At 46.2% G+C, this 22,463-nt stretch overlaps 13 protein-coding genes across 13 annotated transcripts; 5 read left to right on the forward strand and 8 right to left on the reverse strand.

Moving 5' to 3' along the window:
* Positions 1-283: 283 nt before the first annotated feature.
* Positions 284-3,579, reverse strand: SERLADRAFT_433747 (uncharacterized protein; the record flags this gene model as incomplete). Its single annotated transcript, XM_007313968.1, has 8 exons — positions 284-437; positions 492-592; positions 652-900; positions 957-1,157; positions 1,211-1,328; positions 1,383-2,627; positions 2,679-2,887; positions 2,944-3,579. The coding sequence occupies 8 exons, from the start codon at positions 3,577-3,579 to the stop codon at positions 284-286; spliced, it is 2,913 nt and encodes a 970-aa protein (XP_007314030.1).
* Positions 3,580-3,679: 100 nt separating this feature from the next.
* On the reverse strand, positions 3,680-4,206 carry SERLADRAFT_458056 (uncharacterized protein; the record flags this gene model as incomplete). The annotated part of the gene is made up of 1 exon (XM_007313969.1): positions 3,680-4,206. The coding sequence occupies one exon, from the start codon at positions 4,183-4,185 to the stop codon at positions 3,922-3,924; it is 264 nt and encodes an 87-aa protein (XP_007314031.1).
* Positions 4,207-4,666: 460 nt separating this feature from the next.
* On the forward strand, positions 4,667-6,103 carry SERLADRAFT_433748 (uncharacterized protein; the record flags this gene model as incomplete). The annotated part of the gene is made up of 5 exons (XM_007313970.1): positions 4,667-4,774; positions 4,825-5,123; positions 5,189-5,361; positions 5,401-5,748; positions 5,808-6,103. 5 exons carry the CDS (start codon positions 4,667-4,669, stop codon positions 6,101-6,103), a joined length of 1,224 nt encoding a protein of 407 aa, XP_007314032.1.
* Positions 6,104-6,833: 730 nt separating this feature from the next.
* SERLADRAFT_458057 (uncharacterized protein) lies at positions 6,834-7,356 on the forward strand (the record flags this gene model as incomplete). Its single annotated transcript, XM_007313971.1, has 1 exon — positions 6,834-7,356. One exon carries the CDS (start codon positions 6,978-6,980, stop codon positions 7,167-7,169), a length of 192 nt encoding a protein of 63 aa, XP_007314033.1.
* A 423-nt stretch (positions 7,357-7,779) lies between these two features.
* On the forward strand, positions 7,780-8,841 carry SERLADRAFT_458059 (uncharacterized protein; the record flags this gene model as incomplete). Its single annotated transcript, XM_007313972.1, has 4 exons — positions 7,780-7,877; positions 7,931-8,147; positions 8,205-8,284; positions 8,344-8,841. 4 exons carry the CDS (start codon positions 7,863-7,865, stop codon positions 8,740-8,742), a joined length of 711 nt encoding a protein of 236 aa, XP_007314034.1.
* Positions 8,842-8,936: 95 nt separating this feature from the next.
* Positions 8,937-10,723, forward strand: SERLADRAFT_458063 (uncharacterized protein; the record flags this gene model as incomplete). Its single annotated transcript, XM_007313973.1, has 6 exons — positions 8,937-9,054; positions 9,159-9,264; positions 9,322-9,620; positions 9,682-9,854; positions 9,914-10,234; positions 10,298-10,723. The coding sequence occupies 5 exons, from the start codon at positions 9,160-9,162 to the stop codon at positions 10,585-10,587; spliced, it is 1,188 nt and encodes a 395-aa protein (XP_007314035.1).
* Positions 10,724-10,759: 36 nt separating this feature from the next.
* On the reverse strand, positions 10,760-11,484 carry SERLADRAFT_458066 (uncharacterized protein; the record flags this gene model as incomplete). The annotated part of the gene is made up of 4 exons (XM_007313974.1): positions 10,760-10,849; positions 10,907-11,081; positions 11,171-11,212; positions 11,280-11,484. 3 exons carry the CDS (start codon positions 11,388-11,390, stop codon positions 10,917-10,919), a joined length of 318 nt encoding a protein of 105 aa, XP_007314036.1.
* Positions 11,485-11,614: 130 nt separating this feature from the next.
* On the reverse strand, positions 11,615-13,999 carry SERLADRAFT_458070 (uncharacterized protein; the record flags this gene model as incomplete). Its single annotated transcript, XM_007313975.1, has 11 exons — positions 11,615-11,934; positions 11,994-12,020; positions 12,081-12,165; positions 12,221-12,327; positions 12,392-12,849; positions 12,903-13,334; positions 13,387-13,404; positions 13,468-13,571; positions 13,622-13,806; positions 13,856-13,891; positions 13,951-13,999. The coding sequence occupies 11 exons, from the start codon at positions 13,963-13,965 to the stop codon at positions 11,776-11,778; spliced, it is 1,626 nt and encodes a 541-aa protein (XP_007314037.1).
* A 796-nt stretch (positions 14,000-14,795) lies between these two features.
* Positions 14,796-16,000, reverse strand: SERLADRAFT_458076 (uncharacterized protein; the record flags this gene model as incomplete). The annotated part of the gene is made up of 3 exons (XM_007313976.1): positions 14,796-15,406; positions 15,468-15,558; positions 15,611-16,000. The coding sequence occupies 3 exons, from the start codon at positions 15,973-15,975 to the stop codon at positions 14,942-14,944; spliced, it is 921 nt and encodes a 306-aa protein (XP_007314038.1).
* A 107-nt stretch (positions 16,001-16,107) lies between these two features.
* On the forward strand, positions 16,108-16,744 carry SERLADRAFT_365805 (uncharacterized protein; the record flags this gene model as incomplete). Its single annotated transcript, XM_007313977.1, has 2 exons — positions 16,108-16,514; positions 16,570-16,744. 2 exons carry the CDS (start codon positions 16,108-16,110, stop codon positions 16,742-16,744), a joined length of 582 nt encoding a protein of 193 aa, XP_007314039.1.
* A 176-nt stretch (positions 16,745-16,920) lies between these two features.
* SERLADRAFT_458078 (uncharacterized protein) lies at positions 16,921-18,114 on the reverse strand (the record flags this gene model as incomplete). The annotated part of the gene is made up of 3 exons (XM_007313978.1): positions 16,921-17,131; positions 17,190-17,644; positions 17,704-18,114. The coding sequence occupies 3 exons, from the start codon at positions 17,928-17,930 to the stop codon at positions 17,088-17,090; spliced, it is 726 nt and encodes a 241-aa protein (XP_007314040.1).
* A 100-nt stretch (positions 18,115-18,214) lies between these two features.
* Positions 18,215-20,281, reverse strand: SERLADRAFT_458082 (uncharacterized protein; the record flags this gene model as incomplete). Its single annotated transcript, XM_007313979.1, has 14 exons — positions 18,215-18,375; positions 18,429-18,536; positions 18,588-18,608; positions 18,688-18,889; positions 18,952-18,997; positions 19,048-19,066; positions 19,119-19,177; positions 19,239-19,527; positions 19,581-19,631; positions 19,682-19,719; positions 19,770-19,831; positions 19,911-19,971; positions 20,031-20,122; positions 20,175-20,281. Coding segments are annotated over 4 exons (396 nt in total).
* A 40-nt stretch (positions 20,282-20,321) lies between these two features.
* On the reverse strand, positions 20,322-20,833 carry SERLADRAFT_458084 (uncharacterized protein; the record flags this gene model as incomplete). Its single annotated transcript, XM_007313980.1, has 3 exons — positions 20,322-20,441; positions 20,498-20,561; positions 20,682-20,833. The coding sequence occupies 3 exons, from the start codon at positions 20,798-20,800 to the stop codon at positions 20,391-20,393; spliced, it is 234 nt and encodes a 77-aa protein (XP_007314042.1).
* Between the last annotated feature and the right edge of the window lie 1,630 nt (positions 20,834-22,463).

Here is a 22,463-nt window from a genome sequence, read left to right on the forward strand (position 1 = left end):
AAGTCTTACGATTGTTCAGTACGTTCATTGTGTCAGTCACTTGCGTATTAGATTTTTTCGGGGATACCGTATAAGGCAAGTGTAGTAAAGCAACGATCTGATCTTGGGCATCTATTTCTTCATAATAGTTTTCTGGCAGTTCACTGCTATGTTATTGACAGGGCGATCGGAGAGCATTGGCATGGTGCCCTCTGGCATCGTCATCCATTCAAGGTCCAACTTGTCAGCTACACAAAAGGACAATGTTCGTGAACCACTTCATCTCAAAGTTGTAAAGATCACATCAAAAAATGGTTGGATCGTCGTCTTCTGTCGAAGAAGATTCATTGTTTCCCGTAACGTAGATTTTAAAATATGCTAAACTGCAGTACAGGCCTAAAATTAGACATCCAAGGTATCCGAGCTGTTGGGGTCCTGATACTGCGAGATACAGATAGCTATAAACAAGTGTAAAGAACAGCGCTAATAAATACTGCTTTTTTTATAGTTACGAGACTTGAATAGACTTCAAGAATCGATCATACGCAGTCGTATGAAGGTGGCGTAATTTGGTAGTCTCGTCAGCCACTATTAGCCGGAAATGCGGTTGTGACTGTAATCACAATGTATGAATGGGACAGGAAATCGCAAGCAGAGCCAATAGACACATACCAAGGCTAGAGGTTTCACTAGATCAAGCATGGAGGTAAGACCAGATATCATTTCGGCAAGAGCCACTTTATGACGTGGATCCAATGGGCTACATAGAACGTCGGGTAAAATGCCAATAAGCTTGGGTATGCTGCGCGAAAGTTCGTCCAGCTCGAGCTCTTGAGATGCATCCGGGATGGCTGTATGATCACTCAAGTGTTCGTGTAGCTCAGGAAGACGAGTCATTGCATGTGCATAGTCAACAAATGCCTAGAGCACGAGTAGTCAATAATCATTGCCAGGAGAAATATATGTTTGGTTACTACCTTGCCCCGTAGATGCCATCCATCGATGGATTTGTTGACCATTTTGGCAAACAATGATTTGAGGAGATCGAAGTCTTGACGGATAATGGCTTCTGGTGCAAGCTCAGTGACAGCGAGATCATGCGCTGCCTGGAAAAGACCGGCTGCGATATACAGTTCGTATGCTTCAAATATTTTTCTGTTATGAATTGCATACAGCGCCTGGAACAACACACGTCAGCACAGGTAACGTTTAGTAAATGTAAGTGGGCTACCTTTGCTTCGTTCACCCACGACAGGGGAATCTTTAAGCTACCGAGCACGCCCAGTGTCATCCACTCATCCAACTTCTCGGCTGATCGCGAGAGTAGATCCTTGATCGCCTTTTCTCTCCTACACAGCAACCAGTTATTCAAGAGAAAACAGTTAAAAAACAAAATTACCAACCCAGTGGGTCCTTCGATATGCAGTAGGACGAATATTGCCTCCTGTAACATACCTAACTGCTCGAGCTGCTGTGCGTAACTACTCGCTAAGAGATCTGCACTGGGGCTATGCCCTTCTAGGCGTACTTCGTCGTCCTCATCGCCGCTCATCGAATCCCTGTGTACCCCACTTCGATCTGAGAAATCACGTACGCGCATACAGCGGGAAAGGACAATATACATGTGCCAAGGTAGAGAGTAATCCATGGGTGACGGGCCGAAAGAGAGTGGTGCAAGCACCTGTGAGAGGGAGCACGATGGCTGTGCGTGCAACCTGATCATCGAAAATAGAGCATCTGGGTGCGCTGAGGATGGGGATATAGGAGATGGGTGGCCGCGTGCGTGCTGTGATTGATTTTGTAGATACCAGGGATATGGGCTTGCCACCCGTGCGGGCGATTCCTTCAAAGAGCGTTCGTATGATTCGAATACTTTGGCTATAGGGGCATCCATCGGCTCGGAGAACCACAGGTGCAATCCAAATGCACGTTTCCAATCGAGTCCACTGATCGGATCAACGTCTATGCATCGCTCGAGACTGCTCCCTTTCGATCCTTCTACTACATCTAATATTCCTGCTAGCAGCGCATATATTCTCCGTACGTTCTCGTCGACGTGAACATCTATACGTTGCTCCCGCCATACTTGCAACTGTTCCCGCAAATCCTCTCTAAACTCGAAGTCACCTGAGGCTTGTGAGATCAAGATCGCCAACTTGACATTACCACCATCCATGGCAACATCACAGGCTTTTTCTATCTGATTTCCCGTCAAATGGGTATAAACGAGGGCTGCAGAATTTGCTGACGTCTGGCGCTTGATCTCGGCATCTACTGAAGGTGTTACGGCCTCTTCCAACCAGGCGGACAATGCCACCTTGCGGCGAATGGAAGTTATGCGATTTCGGACGTCAGCAGTAAGCTCTGTCCCTACTCGAAGATCCAGTTGGTCAAATAGAGCGTGCCCAAGTCGGAAAAGGGAAGCTTCGTAGGAGTGATCGGTGGGTGGGTAAAGTGATGCGAGAGAAGCGAAGCACATGTCACTCGATGGGTCAGCGAATGGAATATCATACTCATCCCGAGCAATGACTGTACTGCTAAGGTGGTATTGTAGCAGCCGCGATATCCGACTAGTAGACTCGTCTGCTGATCCATGGAATAATGGCACTGAAGTTTTAGAAATAGCCGATGTGTTGGCTGATATTTCTCTATAAGAGGGTCAACAAATACACCTCAAGAAGCTGCTATTCGACACTCACAGCTGGCTGTCAGGGCCACACAAATGACCCAGATGAACAAGTGCGCCTTTTGGACCCCAGCCTGAGCGGAAAGAGCGACCTAAGGTTAAACCAGCATCAGCCAGAGCATTCTCGTTGCCCACCACTGATGATGCCGAGCTCTCCACTCTAGAATATTTTCGTGTGGGACGAAAAGGGAGAGGATCTATATCGTGCGCAAAAGAAGCCCTCTATGTAATCGCAACGGTCAGGAAGCAAGAAAAGTTGTAGTTGTACTGATGCATACTTCTCGAGGATCGATTCGCAGCCCGTCTCCTTCCGAATCCCGGCTGTGTTTGCGGCTTACTGATGGTGAGAGTTGAAATCGTAAGCGTGCAGGACGATTCATGGCCTTGAGTGCAGCTGCCTCCTCTGGCATGCGAAACAGCGAGGTCTGCATGACATGCATCTTTTGAGCGTCCACACCTACATGTCTAGCCCATGGAATAACAGCAGAGCTTTCGTGGCGTGGAGCAGACGGGGAATCAGAATCTGATTCAGAGTCTGACCTTGATGAAGTGGGAGACCGAGTGCGACCGTTGACTTCATGAGCGTAGCGGTATTCGCCGTCCGAGTCTTCGACGAGCGCGTTTCTGTTTTGCTTGCTAGAGCTGCGTGAACGCGAAACGACAAGTTCTTCTTCGTGCATGTTGGATGAGCCCGAGACTGACGATCCGTCCTCTGTGTCTTCATCCTCATCCTCATCTTCGTCCTCATCCTCGAGCATTTCGTCGTCTTCACTCTCCTCTGACTCCTCCGAATCACGAGCCCTTGCTTTGCTTTTCACCGCATACCTGGAAGAGGACTTGTTCGTGTTTCCAGCTGTGTAAAGGTTGTCTTCGTCGTCGCTGCTGTCGCTCACATTGGCACTGAAACGGGCCATTGTTCCAAAAGAGCATGAAACCTGAAAAACCAGGTTTGCTGTTTAGGTCGACGCGTTAGAGCCAAACAAGCGCATACTCAATCCAGCAGCACATAAAAGCGCGTCAATGCTTTCTCAACAAAACTATCACAGCGCACGGATGCTCGTGTCCCTCTAGGCTTGTCACGGATAAGACTCCATGTCTTCATTCACGAGCATGCACAGTCCTCGAACTCTTTTCGTACTCTGTTGCACCAGGGCTTCAGTATTATGGTCCAGGCTATTCTACAGTCCACCGTAATAACTATTCTATCGGCATTGCATATCGTCCTTCGATTATGGAATGAGTAGCCTAATATCAGGTTACTTTTCTCTGCTCACATCGGTCGGGAAGGGTAACAAACCCTTCACCCTGCACCTCCAACACTTCGTGGAGAATTTGAATAGCTTCAGGTTGTAGTCGGTCTTCATGGTTGTACCTCTTCTGTTATTGCGGACGTGACTGGTGCAGTCGCACTGTGGTTTCAGGATGGCGAAGTGGACACCGCATCGTGTGGGATGTACGAAGAACCAGTTGCGGTTGAACGGATCCGCTTGGAATTTGGCACATAGCTGCTTGTAAACCATGCTAGGTTTGCTTAATTTTTTTTGGATCTCATTCTCGCCGAGAATTAGTTGCATGAGTTTTGGGATTTACCTTGCTGTGGCTATTCAGGAATGCTTACCACTGTAATCTTTTAGTTTTCTCGCTAGTTTGTCCTTAATCATGGTCAATGTGTTTCGTCCTTCTGAAAATATTGACACGACTTTCACAATGTTCACTTGTTCATGCCCTGGTTGATGACTTGTTGTCATGTCTTTAGCAATGACTGAACATCGTTTTGTGCCCCATCCTGATGCTCCTAATATTCTGGCCAAAATGTTTATTATTATGGATACTAATGGGTGACATGTTGATGCAAGTGGGGAAGCTTACTCTGGCTGATCTCGTGAATGTACAAGATGACTCGGGAGTAAAAGTGAGTCACAAGGAAGTCGTAACCATATAAATCTTATGATTTTGCTCACTAAATGTTATCATGCTTACAGGCGCACGTCTTAAATCAAGATGTCCGAACAAAATACACAGCCCGAACATCTCTGGTTTGAAACACCTCTGGTCTACTCCAGCCATATCTCGCAAACGATTGGTCATTCAGTATACCTCAAGCTCGAGGTAAGTTTCCAGCGTCCATAATACCTAACAATCATTCTAACCTACTGTAGAACCTGCAGCCTTCACAATCCTTCAAATACAGAGGTGTAACCCACTTTGCACAGCACGCAAAGGCACAACATGGACCTTCCGTGCATTTTGTAATAGCTTCAAGTGGAAACGCTGGAGTGGCCGCTGCAATGGCCGCTCGTGCTCTTGAAGTACGCTGTACTGTTTACCTTCCAGAAGGAGTAGGGCAGGAAACGCACAACCTCTTACGAAAACATGGCGCAGACATCATCATCGCAGGAGAACGCTATTCACAGGCTCTACAAAAACTGCGGGAAGACATGAAGAACGACCCTACCGCGTAAGTGTTAATGTTAATTCCAGAACCGTGACATACATATCTTCCACGTTGTTTCTGTTCTGCAGTGTGCTACTCCCTACTTATGATGACCCGCTGGTTTGGGAGGGACATGGCTCTATGGTCTTGGAGATTAAAGCGCAGCTCTCTAAGAAACCAGACGCAATCTTCTGCAGTCTCGGTGGCGGAGGCCTTTTGGGCGGTATCATCCATGGATGCAAACAGGTCGACTGGGAGGACGGTAAGTTTATTCAGTATTATGGCTGAAACAGGGACACAGAAACAAAGCTAAGAAGTCATGTTCAAGTCCCTATTATAACGATGGAAACACACGGTTCCAACTGCTTCTACCATTCTATCGCACTGAACACACAGAATTTTACTGCGGCATCATCAGGTCCAGACGACATAGCCGCTCGAACAACCAATGCACCTTATGATATCGTCCATGATAAACAGCACGACGTTCTCCTTGCCTGCATGCACGAACTTACATCCCTTGCAACGTCCCTAGGGGCAACATCGCCTTCAGCAGGTGTTGTCAGGATGGCACTAAACAGGCCTGGTGGGTTGAAATGTGTCTGTGTTCCTGATGAGATGAGTATGTGGGCAGCGAAGACATTTGCAGGTGTGCATTAATTGTTCAAGCTGCCTCACCTCACCAGTCTAAATGCTCTGTGTCTATAGAAGACCACAAGTTTCTCGTTGAGCTGGCGTGCTCAACGCCACTCACCGCGGCATACAATCGCGATCTGTTTTCTCGCCTGGTACCCGGCACCCCCACGTCTCTATCCGAAGCATCCTCCCCGGATCAGAAACGCGAAAACACGAATGAAAAGAAGACGATCGTTTTCATTGTGTGCGGGGGTGTAAAAATATCTCTCGACGAAATGAAGGAATACCGCAAACTTGAAGCTGCGGTAGAGAAGAACAGAGAGTGGGAAGTAGTGTGCGATGGCGAGAAAATGCACGTGTCGAAATAGAAGTTGGAAAATTTATTACCACTCAGTATATTCAATGGTATTACAGGACGTTTTTGCGTCAGCGTCATGAATACTGTGCTTGCAAGCAAGTATTATCTTTGTAAAGCTCGAATTTGAACTTCATGGTATCGGTCACGTGATAAGCTCAAACCTCTATACATTCCAAGTTGCAATGACTCGGATCCTTGTTCAAATTTTAAGATACATGAAGACGTACCAGACCGTTGCTTTCGTTGTGTTCTCTTACACAACCATCGCCTATGCGCTCCCTAGATGCCCGACCTTAATTTTCAGCGCGGGCGCACAAAAGCTATCCAACCGAGACTTGCCAGTGTGGGGCCTCTTTGGAGATAGTACGTCTGACACAACCAGAGCACACACACCACACGCCCCTTTTAGTTCTTACATCGACACCTTTTCAAGAACCGATGGACCTGGCGGGTTCTCCACTGCAACAAGCGCAACACACGGAGTGTTATCCAGCTTCACGACAATGGACGCGTCTTCAAACGTTCCTCATACAACATCCGAAGCTAACACATTGACCACATCCCAGCCTATTCAAACTACAACCTTTGTACCGACACAGGGAAATTCCGCATCGATATCGGCAACGGCAACGAGCTTGTTGACTGAGGGTTCTTCTACAGATGATAAAACATGGAAGGTCGTCGGTGTTGCTGTCATCGCGGTCACAGCAGTCGGCCTGATTATTTCTTCCATCATGTTCTTCGACCACTGGTGGCGAATTGTGCAAGACTTCCTGTGCTGTCGCGGACACTCGAGCGGGGAAGAAAGTCTCGTCCCGGACTGGGAAAGGGGGATTTGGGAAATCAAATCTGGACCTAACCTCGATAACCATCGATCATCGAAAATGTTTATAAGTGACGACTTGGAGCACGGGGACCAAAAGGCGCATTATTCAATTCCTCGAAAGCCAGAGTTGGTGGTACTTCCCCCAGAGAACTCCTCGTCCTCCGAACAACGGGTTCTGCCTTGGGAAATAAATAGCCCCCTCCATCGTCAGCCATCTCATCATAGCATTCACACATCACCCTCACAATAACCACCCATGCATTTAACCACACATCTTCTCTTTTGCAATACCTCAGCCATAGCTGTGACAAACTTGCAGTTTCTTTGCATAGCCACCCCTCATGAATATTTGGTTTGTCCCACCGCGATGTTATTGCAGAAGGCACTACACATGTTTATCCACACGTTCATTATTTTGAATCATGGTCTGGACGGTGAATCTCTCGGCTTGCTAGAATCACTAATATGATTGACTGGTGGGATGTTTTGTTCCAAGAGTTCGGAAACAGCGATGCCTGTCAGGGCGACAGCGCATACCCCTAAAGAAAAGTAAAGGCGAGTCCGAGCTGGAAGAGCTGGCTTTCGCGTGAATCAAGGATTTAGGACAAGATAAAGTTTAAGAGCTTTACCTTTATATGATTGCCACAGAGTTCGACTCGTTACATGAGTCTTTGATGGATCGGAATTTTGGGGCTGTTTGGAATACGACAATCCTGTGTGTTTGGCCATTTCTCCAAATCTGACCAGACGAATGATTCAAAGTGGACCTGCAGTCAAAAGCAAATGATGATCGAAGTCCAAGGCCCTGGGAAAATTAGACTCGTAGCCAATGTCCCGGTGCCTTTACCCGACTTAGATCCGTCTAACATCTTGATTACCACTTTCAAGTTGATCGCATTCCGAGTCAAGTCTCGAGAGCAAACAAGAAAGCATCCCTGGTACAATGTTCACAGGCCTAGTACGCCTCAATAAATATAATCATTTCATATCGTGACGCTAAAAGTTAATTAGATTGAGCATCTTGGAACTATTTCTTCAGTCCATCACGACTCAGGGGGATGTGCTTTAACTATATCGCAAAGCGCTCCGGTCCTTGGCGATTGTCATGTGGGGGATTCTATTGCAGTTAATGGAGCCTGTTTGACGGTAACTGAATTCGATAAAGAACAAGAAGGAGGTTGGTTTAAAGTATGGCTGGCGAACGAGACTCTTGACAGGACTGATCTAGGCGTGTAAAATTGTGACTATCCTGTGCCAAATCAGATCTAAATGGTCTTTAATGCAGGTGACCGTAAAGTTGGTGACCAGGTGAACCTGGAGCGTGCGATGGGAGCAGACGTCAGATTTGGGGGACATTTCGTACAAGTAAGTATTTTCATGGGGACGCCAGTCTGAGGCTCACGGTCCGTTCCCCCATTGGACAGGCCCACGTCGACACCACCGCAACTATTATCGACAGCACTCCTGATGGAGAGTCGTTACGTCTCACATTTCAGCTCGAAGAGCCCACATCTTCCAGACCATCTCTTCTTCCTTATCTTATTCCCAAGGGATATGTGACAATCGACGGCGCCTCACTCACCTTGACTTTCGTCGATGACGCACATCGTACCTTCGGTGTGATGCTCATCAAGCACACCCAAGAGAAAATCACTCTTGGTAAGAAAGCGCTAGGTTCCAAGGTTAACATCGAGGTCGATATGGTTGGCAAATATGTCACAAAAAGTGTTCTAGCCGCGCTAGAAGGTGGGGGCGGGCAGAGTATGCGTACTCTTATAGAGAAAATTGTTGAGGAAGTACTGGAAAAGAAGAACAAACCTTGAATACCTGCCAGTATAAGTGTAGCGATGACATTCAAATTTTCTGTAGTTTCCGATAGCTGGCCCATCCAAAATCTAAATTGACAAAGTAGGAGCCTATCCCTGACAAAGGCCGCGGAATTGAATACTAGATGCCGAATGTGTGCCGAATGACTCGTCGATCGCTTATTAACGCGAAAGCATAAAGTTGTAGTATCGATACAATCCCACTGCAATCAGCTTGCGGTTTCAAGACATAGACACTATAACAAGTCGCTGGAAAGCTTTATGGGCCTTGTGGTGAATATACGAGACCTCAGCTACATTGTGTTACCAGTGAGTCACCCACGATTTCTCTGAAACCGACCCACCCAATGATAATCTAATACTTTGTTGAAACTTGATACATCTGTCTTCGAATCCCTTGTGCTATGGAGTAGGATGTCTGCAAATGTATTTCCCGAAAAACTTTGGCTTGAAACGCCCTTGATTTACTCCAGCCACATTTCAAGCAAACTTGGATGTTCAGCATACCTCAAACTTGAGGTGAGTCCACCGCACTCCTGAGCCTTATCAACGGACTCTTATAAATCAAACAACTAGAACTTGCAACCCTCCCAGTCTTTCAAATTTAGGGGCCTATCCCACTTTGCTCAGCACGCAAAGGCACAACATGGACCATCCGTACATCTCTTAGCGGCTTCGGGGGGTAATGCAGGTGTAGCTGTAGCCCTTGCAGCACATGCCCTCGGAGTACGTTGCACCATTTACCTCCCGGAAGGCGTCGGACGAGAAATACACGACATTTTAAAAATGCATGGCGCGAACGTCATCGCCGCAGGGAAACGCTACTCCGAAGCTTTGCAAAAGTTGCTTGAAGACATGAAAAAAGACTCCTCCGCGTAAGTGTAGTTTCGAGTTTTGCTGTGCATATTAGTTTTTGAGATTTCCTCCACCCTGCAGCGTGTTGGTCCCCGCATACGATGATCCACTGGTGTGGGAAGGGCATAGCTCCATGATCACAGAGATAAAAACGCAGCTCGCAAAGAAACCAGACGCGATCTTTTGTAGTGTGGGTGGCGGTGGCCTTTTGGGAGGTGTCATCCAGGGCTGCAAACAGACTGGTTGGGAAGATGGTGAGTTTACTGACTAGAAGCGAAGAGACCAGAGGAGGAAGCTAAATATCGCATGACAGTCCCAGTTGTAGCGTTGGGAACACATGGGGCCAACTGCTTCTACCACTCTGTCTCATTAAACACTTGGAACTCCACTTCAGCATCCACAGACCCAGTTGATATAGTCGCAGTAGCAGAGAATGCACCTTACGACGTGGTTCTTGACCCAGAACACGACGTCACCATCACTCATTTGCGTGAACTTACGTCCCGTGCATCTTCCTTGGCAGCAACATCACCTTCAGCAGGAGTAGTCAAGTTGGCCATAGAAAGACCTGGCGGAGTAAAATGTGTATGTGTTCCCGATGAAATGAGCATGTGGGCTGCAAGAACTTTTGCAGGTATGCATCACTAAAGGTTCACTATTTTTCCAAACATTTTATGACTGACCATTCTGACATTAGAGGACCACAAGTTTCTCGTAGAGCTGGCGTGCTCGACGACGCTCACCGCCGCATATAATTGCGACTTGTTCTCCCATCTTGTGACTGATGCCCCCACGACTGTTTCTGGAGCATCATCATCTGAGTTGAATAAGGCGAAGAGGGAGAAGACTGTCGTCTTTATTGTCTGCGGCGGTATCAAAGTATCCCTCGACGAAATGACAGAATACCGTACACTTGAGGCTGCGATAGAGGCCGATAGAGAGTGGGAAGTAGCTTGTAACGGCGAGAGAATACGCGTGAAAAAGTAGGAAGTTTTACTTAGTAGAATTTGATACCAATAAAAATACAAATACACACAAGGAAATTAGATGCGCATTCTGATGATGTATATGCATGTACTTACCTATATATATATCTTCAACGAACGAGATTGGCGTAAGGTTCCCAGACGGGCTTCGAGATGGAATGCACACATTATGTAATGAGTGAATAGTGTATGATTGCACGATATCGAGCGAGTGCATGGTGAGTAAAAAAAATAACTTGGTAGATACTGCGATTAATACATTTCTATGTAGATGGACCAGTTGTTACCAGTCGGTTGAGGCATTAAATACGAGTACTCACAACTAACAATTCACCACCACGATTTGAACCAACCTGTACTCTGTCCCTGGGCCTGGGGAGCGGCATCTTGATCCTGAATACTCTGCAGTCTCTCACGTTCCACACGACGCGCAAGCTTTTCCGCTTTTATTCGTGCAAGCTCCTCTCGTACTGCAATCTGGTCCGTAGGGATGCGCTGCACAAATGGACAGTGGTTAAAGAGTTATTACATCAGTTCCCGTGTATCATATTGGATGGTGGAACAAGGAAAGTGAAGGTACTCACGGCATTTGTTCGCTCCATAGGCGGAAAGAGATGATCCTTATACTTTCATTACGAAGCCCAGCACGAGTTAAAAACATCTAAAATTACATTTATTTTCACAGACACTCACTGGAAGGACATGATTGTGATACCATTTGGGATCACCGAAATGTAGTAGCGCAACGATGGGGACAAAGAGGTACAGTCCAAACTTGAAGACTTCTAGATTAGGCCCTGCCATGGCTGGTGTGTGCCACTTATCAATTTGTTAGGGCTACGCTGAGAAGAAAATATGTTTTGGAAAGCGAGTCGCAGAACTGTAGCACCGAAGTCGCAATTACAATTACGATTCTGCAGGTGGTTTTTTGGTAGTAGGTCACGTGCTCTTGACGTATATTATAAGCAGACTTGGACTCGGACTGGAACGTCTCCATCGATGGTCTGCTCATAGGAGACTAAAATGTGCGTACCACTAAACTTGACGTTTTCAATAGATTTGGATTGAGATTCCCAACATATCGTACACGCGTAAATTCCTACATAGCTGCTGATGATACATTATATGCTCTTTTTACTGAATCAGTTCGTCTCCAAATTCCCACTGTTTTATCGCAGCGACACATGATCTAACAGGTTTTGGCGTAGGTACCAGAATACTCTGACGCAGAACCTTCTTCCATTTTTCCTTCATGAGATTTCGCAGATGTGCTTTGACTGTGTGACCCAAGTAAGTCAAGAGCATGCGTGGACGATGCACGTTTGGTTAGATCTTCAGTAATTTCAACCTAGCAAATGAATACAGTGAGTGATAGCATACAGAGCTCTCAAAGTATATTAAACTTACGATGTCTGCCACGAGCCGATCAACAAGCTGATTACACCAAAAACTTAGCACGAATCATCATGGAATCAAACTGATGTGAAGACGTACAGCCTCGGACATATTCTCTCTAACTACCACACGCAAGATCTGTACATGTTCAAGGTCGGGTGCAAGCTCATAATTTGGGACAATCCTGTTAGGCATTTTTAATATTTGTCCCAGCATCAATCATATAATATTTCACTTACCATCCTTTAGAACGTAAGAGCGTCTGGATCCACTTTTGCTGTATGTCAGCATACTTAGCTTGGAAATCGTCCGAGAAGCGGAACGAGACGACTGGCAGCCCATCCTCATAGTTCTAGTGTTGTACCGATAGAATGTCAGCACAGTCCAGATCCCATGAATGAATTATTTACCTCCGCGTTCTCCTCGTCAAATCCTATAGCTTGCTTCGCTCCCTTCGCCAGCAAACCCGCGTCTTTCACTCTGTGAATGTCACTCAAGACCGTGTACCACCCGGTCCTTTCCAGGGCACGACTCAATACACGGGCATTCTTAAGGTCGTCCAACGCTACTGCACGGTAGCCTTCGAATCCTAGGTGCAAGAAATTGAAGTACTGCGCAATGATCGGTGCGGCGGGCCTGGAGAAGTTCAGTGAAAAAGAATATTCCACAGACCCAAGGTAATGCAGCTCGAAGATGAGGTCTTTAGGCAGGTATTGTTTTGACCGCCATATTACAAATCCGACACCAACATACGCAAGACCGAATTTATGTCCCGATGTGTTGATAGATATGACACGAGGAAGCTTAAAGTCCCAAAGCAGCTTGGGTGACGCAAATGGTGCGACAAATGCGCCTGAAGCACCATCAACTAAAGGCACAATTTAGTGATCGCCTTGTCAAACCGCTTTCAATAATACATACCGTGAATGGGTACATTAATACCCGATTGTTTCTCGTATTCATCCAAAAGGTCGGACATCTCCTTAACAGGTTCGTAATGACCAGTGTACGTGCTCCCGAGGATAACGTAGACACCAATTGTGTTCTCATCGACATATTCCATTGCTTTTTTAGGGTCGAGCCTGTACTTGCTCTCGACGCTCACAGGGACCAGGCGACACTCTACCTCGAAATAGCGAGCAAATTTCTCAAGGGCGACCTGAGCATTAGCCCCCATGACAATGTTTGGGCCGGGTTCATGGATAGACTTTCCAGCAGCTTTTCGTTTCTCTTGCCAGATACGCTTCATGGCGAGACCTCCGAGTTGTATTGCTTCAGAGGAGCCTGTTGTGGCAGTCCCTACGGCCTCATGGCTATGTGGCGCATGCCACAGATCAGCGAGAATGTTAATGCCTGTGAGATGTAGCTTAGTGCGAGCGTTAACACTTGAAAAGACGCAACTTACAGCGAGTGTGAATGAGTTCTGGAAGATTGTTACGTTGTGATCAAATGTGGCTGGACATTTCGAAGAAAAAAGGCTACTGACGGGTCATGGGATATTCGTCCTGGTCAATCAAATTTTTGGACATATTTTCCATCATGAGTTTGTTAGCAGGATCAGGCATCCATGTGTGAACGAAGGACGCAAGGCTGATGTCATGGGTCAGACGATAGCACACGTCATAAACGCGTATACTCACTTGAGACTGGGAGATCCATCGAGACTGAGCTCGTCATGAATGAGCTGGTACGCGGATTGGGCATCTGTGCCTTTGGAAGGAATGTGGAACTTTGGAATGGAGGCCGTTCCGTAGCGGGCACCATACGGATGGGTCACTTTGTTTGGGTCACTTTTCGTAAGACTATGGTGATGATTTTTTTTGTCCTGCAATGATATTAGCGCGATATAAAATTTTATTGGCTGCAATGCGAACTCTTGATTCCTGAATGAGTCTGTCGGGATTGACATGCTGAAGAAGAATAGAGGTGGGATCAGAACATTATGGCGAGGATAAATGAAGAAACAGACCTTTGAGAGAGCCATTGATATGTGAAGTGTATTTGTGAGGGATTGGGGTGAGGGGAAAACGGTGAATACAAGCCATGTTATATACTCTGAGACAGGAGTGAACCTATGACGTCGGAATGAGAGTAGAGTGAGCTTAAAATAACACAGCGGCTAGGTCTCACCATTCCGGGACCTATAGCATAAGAATCATCTGATACTATTCTGAGCAGAATACACTTTTGACATATTACAAACAGCTTCGAGTAAGATACATGTACCATATTTTTGACAGACTTACACGGTCTGTATCCATCATGATACAACACTTCGGAAAGTGACCTCCGTTCCCATATAAATCAGGGTACTTTGTACAAATAAAGTATTCTTGCTGCATCGCGTTCCGGACTTTCCTACTCCCCGCAGTTGATGCATGTTGCCTTGGAGGCTGGAGCACTCTGAGATTGGATCCCAAATTAACTTGGAGCAATGAAGCTTCAGTGGTCTAGGTTGCCGTAGGACCCCAACGTAACCGCATCAACAACATGCAGATGAGGCTGAGAATTTCACAAAGTGAGTTTGACAGTCGCATATGCTTCGGCCTACAAGGGCACGTCGAAAGCCTATAGCCGCGAGAAATCGTGATCATGAGCGGCATGCCTCGAAAGAATAGGTTAATTGATTTGCTCACCTTGCTCAAGTTCCCGTCCAGCCACCAGCAAACTAAGGAAGTACACTGATGAATGTGAAACTATAGTATATTCCATACCATCGAATTCGACCAATTCAGGTATCAATGAGGACCTTTAGCAGCTACATTCCCCGTTTCAACCAGAATTTGATACATGTGGTCTGGACCTCAAAGTGCCTGCTCAGGAGTATTGTGTTTTTGATAACTAGTACAGACAAACGTGTACAAGCACACATAATCAATGTTCGCTACGCCTGTTTTCGTGTTCAGGGATATATAATCACGCTGACGACCAAACAAGACATAATTCGAGTATACTTATCTTCACGAACGCACCTCCACCCATTCGTTTACCCACATGTATCTGGAAAAGATCATGTACAGGTATCGGAACCATACAAGTTGCGAATTGTGCGTCTTGATGGCGCGGGCGGTGATAAAGAACTCAGAAGTACCGGATATAAATACTGGCATCGTTGGAGCAAGTGCCTGAGCCTGGGTCTTGGAGATTGACGAAGCAATTGGTGGTTCCGGGGTGGATATGGTCGTTGAAGGCACCAAGAGATAGGTTAAGCTTTGTTGCAGCAAAATATCAAGTCTTGCGAGCAGTGCGGAGATAATACCAGAATACTTCGTGAGTACTGGGACTGTGATGAGCGTAAAGAGACGGGGACGTGGCAAGGTAGAGTCCGGCATAAATGACCACGACGAGATTAGGTGGGACACGCCAAATGGAAGTGAGAAGTGATTCGGGTGCAAGGATATACCCTTTCCATCGAAAGTAAGAATCTGTTGAACAATAAAACACGTTGGAGGGTACGCCTTCAATAATAGAAACTGTAGAACGAACAGTGGTTATACGATTTTCGAGTATGTAAGGTGTTATGGTTTCTGCGATTACTTCGGCATTCCATTGCATAGTTATATTGTCCTGAAGTTCTCTAGATTTTACCTCGTCAGCAGGAGACCGAATCGATACTTTACACAACTTACGGGTGATCAACGACCCATCTTTTCTCCTGATCTATTCCAAGTACATCTAGGCTACGTGAGAGTTCGCCTCGCCTCCGTTCGCCCATACCGTCCGCATTACCTGTCGACAAACAAAGTGAGAAGACCTCTGGCGTTCGCGCGTCCCTATCATGACTGGCAAGTAGAGAGAGTACGGTGGGTGCAAAAAAAAAGCATTCGTCGTCTGGGTGAGCTGTCAAAAGGAGAATTCGAGGGGACAAAGAGGGCGAGGAATCTGCATTATCAACATTAGGCTGCAGAAACGCGTCGATTTGTGAGCTGACAGGGCCAAGCAATCCTAGTACAACAACAAGCAAAGGAAATGCAGCAAGGAGTGGGTAGAACATTGGCGCGAACTGAACAAGATTCGTCACAAAATTGAACGAAAAATGCAGACTAATAATTGCTTATTTTGGTAATTTGGCAGCATTCCCGCCAGTGGCCCGCCAATTTCCGAGTGCTCACCACTGTCGACGACGATGAGCAACCCGTCGTTCGATGACTCACATGAGTACGAGTACGATTTTCCAGACTATCCCTCTCACCACAACCGCAGACACCACCATGAGGTGCCCGCTCCACCTCCCCGCGCACGTTTGCCTATCCCAGACCTTCGCTTCGAACAAACATACCTCACGCGAATAGGTCCATGTATTCACATTGAGCCACGTCCTCTGGACATCAAGAATGATGAAAAGAAGAAAGGAGACCTGGAACTGCTACTTGCAATGGCGGATGAGAGCAACGCGGATGCATACGTGACCGCGACGCATGCCTCTCCCTTCCTCGACTCATCCCACAGCATCGTACGAATAGACTGGGCACCCCTCGCATGGATCACTGTGCGGGACCAAGTCATATTTCCTCTCCTTCAGGGTATCCTTTGGTGCGTTGTTTTGTTATATACCATGTTTGCAATGTTAAATGATGTCACCGTTCAGGGGAGTGGTTGGGCACTATTATCGTCCTTTTTTCAGCGCAGCTGGGGCTCGATTACGTGGGAAATCAAATCCACGTCGCACTACCGAGGGCGAAGGTGTGGGATGGTTAAGGAGCTGGGTTAAAAATCTGGGCTTGGGGGATATCACAGGAGGGTTGAGGAGTAGTAGACAATAAACTATGACTTGGTTATCCAGCAACAGGTGCCATGTTCACTTCACACATTGGATTTACGTCCCATATTGAATACTACACTCCTGGCCCAACAGTGACGCTAGTAAGGGTGGAGCTGGGAACCTACTTGTATGTGTGATCTCGCAGACGCGCAATGCCACTGCACTCAATTCATATACAGACAAGGACAGTTTGAATATAGTAACTCCAATGAGATTATTAGGAATTACATGCACCACACAGTTAAATCAGAAGTCCATGGATGCTACACAACGTTATACATAACACCCTCAAAGTCCCGAAAGCCAAACGTAGCTTGAATCAATAAAAGGCATCAGACACCAGCTTATATCGGCAAGCTTTCAGGTGTGACAGAACCACCAAAGAACCCTATTGGTTTTAAGATCTTTCAGTAAGAAAAGTATAAGATTCACGATGAAAATCTTACAATATTGCGAGACATATTTGACAGCGATCGGTGCAGTCCCAGGCGTACAAGTTGCGGGAGGCTGCCCACCATTGTTGTTAACACGGAATACCGTCGTCGCCAATCCCCCTTTTACATTAGCCACCTCCAGACTATCAATGTTCACCTCGGTGTCTGGACTCGGGATGTCTCCTTTTTTGACACCAATCATATATGCATTCGAATTGCCTGTTGTGTATCCGGATGAGGTGAAATCCCACTTGGGCGAAAGTCCACTACCGACAGGGTTTGCAACGTAGTAATGCTGGCCAAGGACCACCGGAGCTTCAAGTAGGGACAATGTTCCTATAATTTCTTGCGATGTGATCGCAGACGAAGCATTCCAGGCCGTATAGGTCTGTGCGGGGGTCGACTCGAAGGCTGGAGTGCCGTACAGGCACGAAACGTCGAACAATTCTGCAACGGCGCCAACTAACCTGTTCACATGCAGAGGTAAGGTTAGATAACAAATTGGATCTTTGGCTATATCACTCACTCATATGTGGAAGAAGTGGCATTGCAGCTGTAATTCTGGACACCAACACCCATCCCGATGAAGTTCGGGGCAAAAGTAGGGGCAACCAATTGCGTCTGGTTCGCGGGGACTTGCAAGACTGCATGCGACAAGTTACAACTTGACAAAATGCTCAGGTTGGAAAGTAGAGAAAATCCTGACGTAGAGGAAACGCCGAAACCAAATAGCAATGGGAGAGCAAAAATCATCACGATCAACGAGTTTTTGAAGGAAGGTGAGGTGGTAAAGACCGAAGGGGGCTTTGGGGGAGTGAATCTTCGTGATAGTGGAAGTTAAAAGGCTCAGCTCTATGACAGCTATTATAAACTCTACGGGGACTATCATAGATAATTTAAGACGCAGGGCCTAAAATTAGGGATGTTGTGATCGACTGACCGAAGTCGCGACGATGACTTCGCCGTTGCCAGTGCCGCTGGACTGTACGACATCTTTACCCACGCGTAAGACGAACTTAGTGCCGACATGAAGGTTGAAGCTAACCACGCATTCATTGAACATTGAACGACACCAGCAAGGTCTGTGCGTAGAGTAACAGGAAAAGAATGGAAAGTCTGGGTAAAGGTTACTGAGTTGCCAGCCTGAATACTGTCATAGTAGGGTATATACATTATGTCATAAATGTACTCGAGCACACTATTAAAAAATCGTATGAGAATTTGAAGGTGTCGTGGAACTGGGAAGCATACTATTTGTTACGGGTATAATGTCATGGCAATGGTATTATGTGGATGTAGAGAACAAATGCACTGGGCGCCGGGTACAATGCTTTAAGGATCAAATGCTTCATCAAGGTTCTGCGAAAACGCATGAGAATTGTTGAGAATGAACAACACGCGAATACATACCAATCTGTAATGACTTGAGTACTGGGTTTTGAAAGCGAGACATATAGTAAGGTTAGTCGTGAGTGTTAGTCGTGGTGAGAAAAAAGCTGTCTCAACTCACTTGAGGCTCTTGATACATGCTCGCATCTTTCGAATCTGTCTGCTTTTCCCCTTTATTCACCATTGAAAGTGTTATTTGACTCGATAAGGCGTCGGAGTCGATGTCCTTGGGGTCGTAGATGACTGCATTCCGACGTTTCTTGGGTTTCACTTCCATGGGCGACTCTTTGAGGCGACGACGGCATAAATCGCCTATGCGCTCCCTAGGAAAATCAGACATCAGGATTTAGAAGTTTGTAAGGAATACCCTGGCATATAGAGCTACCTGAGACGTGTTATCAAATCCATCAAAGATGGGTGAAGATCTTCCTCTGCACAGGATTAATCATTCACGCTTGTCATAATTGCTACGGGAACTCACCAAGAATATCTAAGAATATCTGCAAGAGCTCGATGAGTAAATGATCGATCCAATGTAGGACATTTCCCTACCCGAGTCATGGTTTGACCCTTGACACAGTCATCATACGCCCCTTGATTGTCTTTACACGCTGATAATGAAATCTTCGCAGTCATAAGCATAATCAATGCATCACAAGTTGTGATACATACTACGTGTGCATTTTCCCTCTGAGCTGGCATCTTGCAATTGCCTGCGCAGGGAAACCACGACTCTGGCGATAAACACCTTTGGATATTGATATTGAAGTCGGGATCAAGGAATGGCGTCCAAGTAGTGAACGACGAGCCCGTGCTACGACGCGTAGGGCTGGATGCGGGGGGATAACCGGCATTGCAGCGACAGTGTTCCAGATCTACGTAGATGGTAAGAGCCGCGGTGTTGTGGGCTAGGAAATGACTCGCCCAATATGGTCTCAGAATGACACGAATCCCATAGCGCCTGGATGACACGTGAGTAGAAAATAAAAAATCCAAGTTTCACCCAATGCTCACAAACAGCTGGCTACCCTTCGGTAGATTTTTGACAAGACACTCCTTGAGTTCCTGAGGAGCCTTGTGTTAGATGGGACCGTGTCAGGTGGAATAGAGATTACATTGTCGATTATTTCTCCGCCGTTACATCCTATAATCACTGCAAAGTGTTCGTTTTGATGGAAAAACTGAAAGAACGAGGTGCTATACCTTCATCTTTACCATCTTCCTCGGTATGGTTATAATTTGTCCTTTGGCGGGCATGTCCAGAGACTGTAAGCGCATGAAATAGTTAGCAATACCGGACTTCGTCCCACGAAGAACGAAGATGCTCAATAACAATGTACTCACAATAAAAAAAGAAGTGATCACCAGCTTTTGCACCTTTGACAAATAGTTTGGTTTGCGCCAACTGTAAGGTGAAATGTACGTCTGCAAAAAAACAAATGTATATTCATACCAAAGACATACCATATTCTTGTGTGTTGGCCATAGATGACGATGACTTTTATCCCCATCATCAAGCATCAAAGTAATGTCGTCTGCCGCATACCCATAATTTTCTAGAATAGATATGATAAGTGACGAATATATGGGAGGGGGTATAATACTCACGAACGCAGAAATTTCTCAATAGTCTTGCATCATCATGGGGATATTTGAGAGACTCGTAGCCCGATAAACGATGTCGTTTATAGCGTATCGCTATAAAAAGTCCTGTCTTTTTCCCTTGAGTATTTACAGGAGAAGAAAGATTAGTGGGCGCCATTGAGGAAGGTCGAGGGGGGATGGATCAAGGACGGATGCCATTTTAACATGTCGGATTGCCGGTCACGGTATGGTGAGGCAAAGCACTAGCTCATCAGCACCGGTGCACTGGCACTGCCATCAAAAGGATAGCGGTGAGGATTAAACATACAAGAAATAGGCAGACTAACCCAATTGATCAACCTTTGACAGCATGAAAGTTGCCCATATGTCATCGTGACTAGCATCGTGTCCCTAGGGCAAGAGGGGACAAAATTTGATGTTAGAACTTCATGTTATGGTTGCTGTAGATTGTGCGATGGAATGTAAAATAAAAAGAGGGAAAGAGATAAATGTGCGACTACAGATATTGACTTGCCGTCATTATCGCTGCTTACCATCCAGCCTGCCCCGCCCATCAGAAGGGAATCATAGAAACTTCCAAACGAGCCCAGCATTATCGATACAGAGATGTATAATTCAAGGTAGGGCATGTGATGTTTGGACTCGGAATAATGTTTTTCCGCCCCTGCCATTCGACCGTGGCTGTCGTATAAATGCCTCACAAGGACCTTGACACCGCATTGTAGGCTCTTATGGGTCCGGGTCAGTGTCGAAGTGTAATGCTGTTGATGTGTGACCAGTTCCAGTGTTTCAAAACGTAAGGAAGAACAAAAATTGATACTCCCATCGATCGCTGAAGCTGCAGCACCCATACAATTGTTGCTCGCCAATCCAAGAACTTGAGAATTAACTTAGTGAGAACTGTGTGTACAAACACAAGAGATTTATGCTAGCATAGTCAAGTTATCATGGGACTTGAAAGTAGAAATATCGTATCAAGGTCGCCGGAGAATGACTCGGAGGCATTCTACCGGACTCGGAGCTGGACCAGGAAACAGAGGAGAAACGACATCGACATAACATGAATAATCTGTTCTGTCAGTAAGGAGACCACGTGTAAAGGACTACAATATATCAATATACACCACGGGCATGAAAGGGTTCCAGTAGTCTCCCCTAGGCATACCATTTAGGAGGAAGACAGTCATTCCTCCTATCAATGGTCTGCTTCCAAACGCGCCCAAGTAACCGTCGTACGGGAATCTCTTCCCATCAAGCAGCCAAACAAATGTGGCATCCACGGCATGCCTTCCAAAATGGTATTGTCACTTGGAGCGGCAGCACTACCACAAGTTTGTTAATGTTGTGACAAAACCGGATAAACCCGGTCTCTGCCGAAGCAGCCATTGTTCTCCATGGAGCATAGCCACCACTCCATGGAGTAACCATTGTTCTCCTAGGAGCACAATTGTACTCCTAGGAGTCATTATACTGTAGCGAGTAGCACCTCCGACTATAAGTAGTAGGGGGTTTAGTATAGGAATACCTCAGTCGTTTCTATAGCCTCTCGGGCAGCGGCTGAGGTATGTTACATTACATTTATTAGAGATCACCTTAAATCAACATCTATTGTAGTTTCACTTAGGTAAATAATAAAGTCATTTCTATAGCCTCTCGGGCAGCGGCTGAGTTTCACTTAGTTTTATTAACCTTTACTTTAATCTTAGTCCCTCTTCCAACACATTTCTCTCCACTTCATTTCCAACCAAGCTAGTATTCCAACAACTCACAACCAGCACCAGACTTTGAACTGTAGCACTTCACCCAATATATGATTGGCCTTCAAGTGTAGTGTCAAATCTTCAGAGAGAGCCTGTATAACATGCATGAGTCAAATGAAAGTGTTGGTTTACCTGTTCCTGTAGCAGTCACAAAACAGCACATCCCTGCCATCAATAAGGCTTCTAGTTCGTGGTTATGTATCATGGGGCATCCGGGTATTGAGAATGTGTCAATTAAGTGTATGGCCTTCATAAGACGAAAATAAAAAGGTAGATTGGCCACATTTACAGGACTGAGCGACAACTGACATTGAGTTGGATCGGCAGACACGGCAATATGGATGCGACATGTCCCCGCACGTGACTTTAGCTTAGGGAGATTCCTGTACTACGGTTTTTGTCCTCACTTTGGATGCAGACTAGGGTTCCAGCCAAGCCGGGAGAGGTATGATTCGTACACAAACAGCATAATTTCAGCCACCTGGCTGGGATACTTCAAATATTATAAATATATACTTTGTGATAGATAACA

This window comes from Serpula lacrymans (assembly GCF_000218685.1).
Source record: "Serpula lacrymans var. lacrymans S7.9 unplaced genomic scaffold SERLAscaffold_2, whole genome shotgun sequence".
NCBI classification, from domain to species: Eukaryota; Fungi; Basidiomycota; class Agaricomycetes; order Boletales; family Serpulaceae; genus Serpula; species Serpula lacrymans.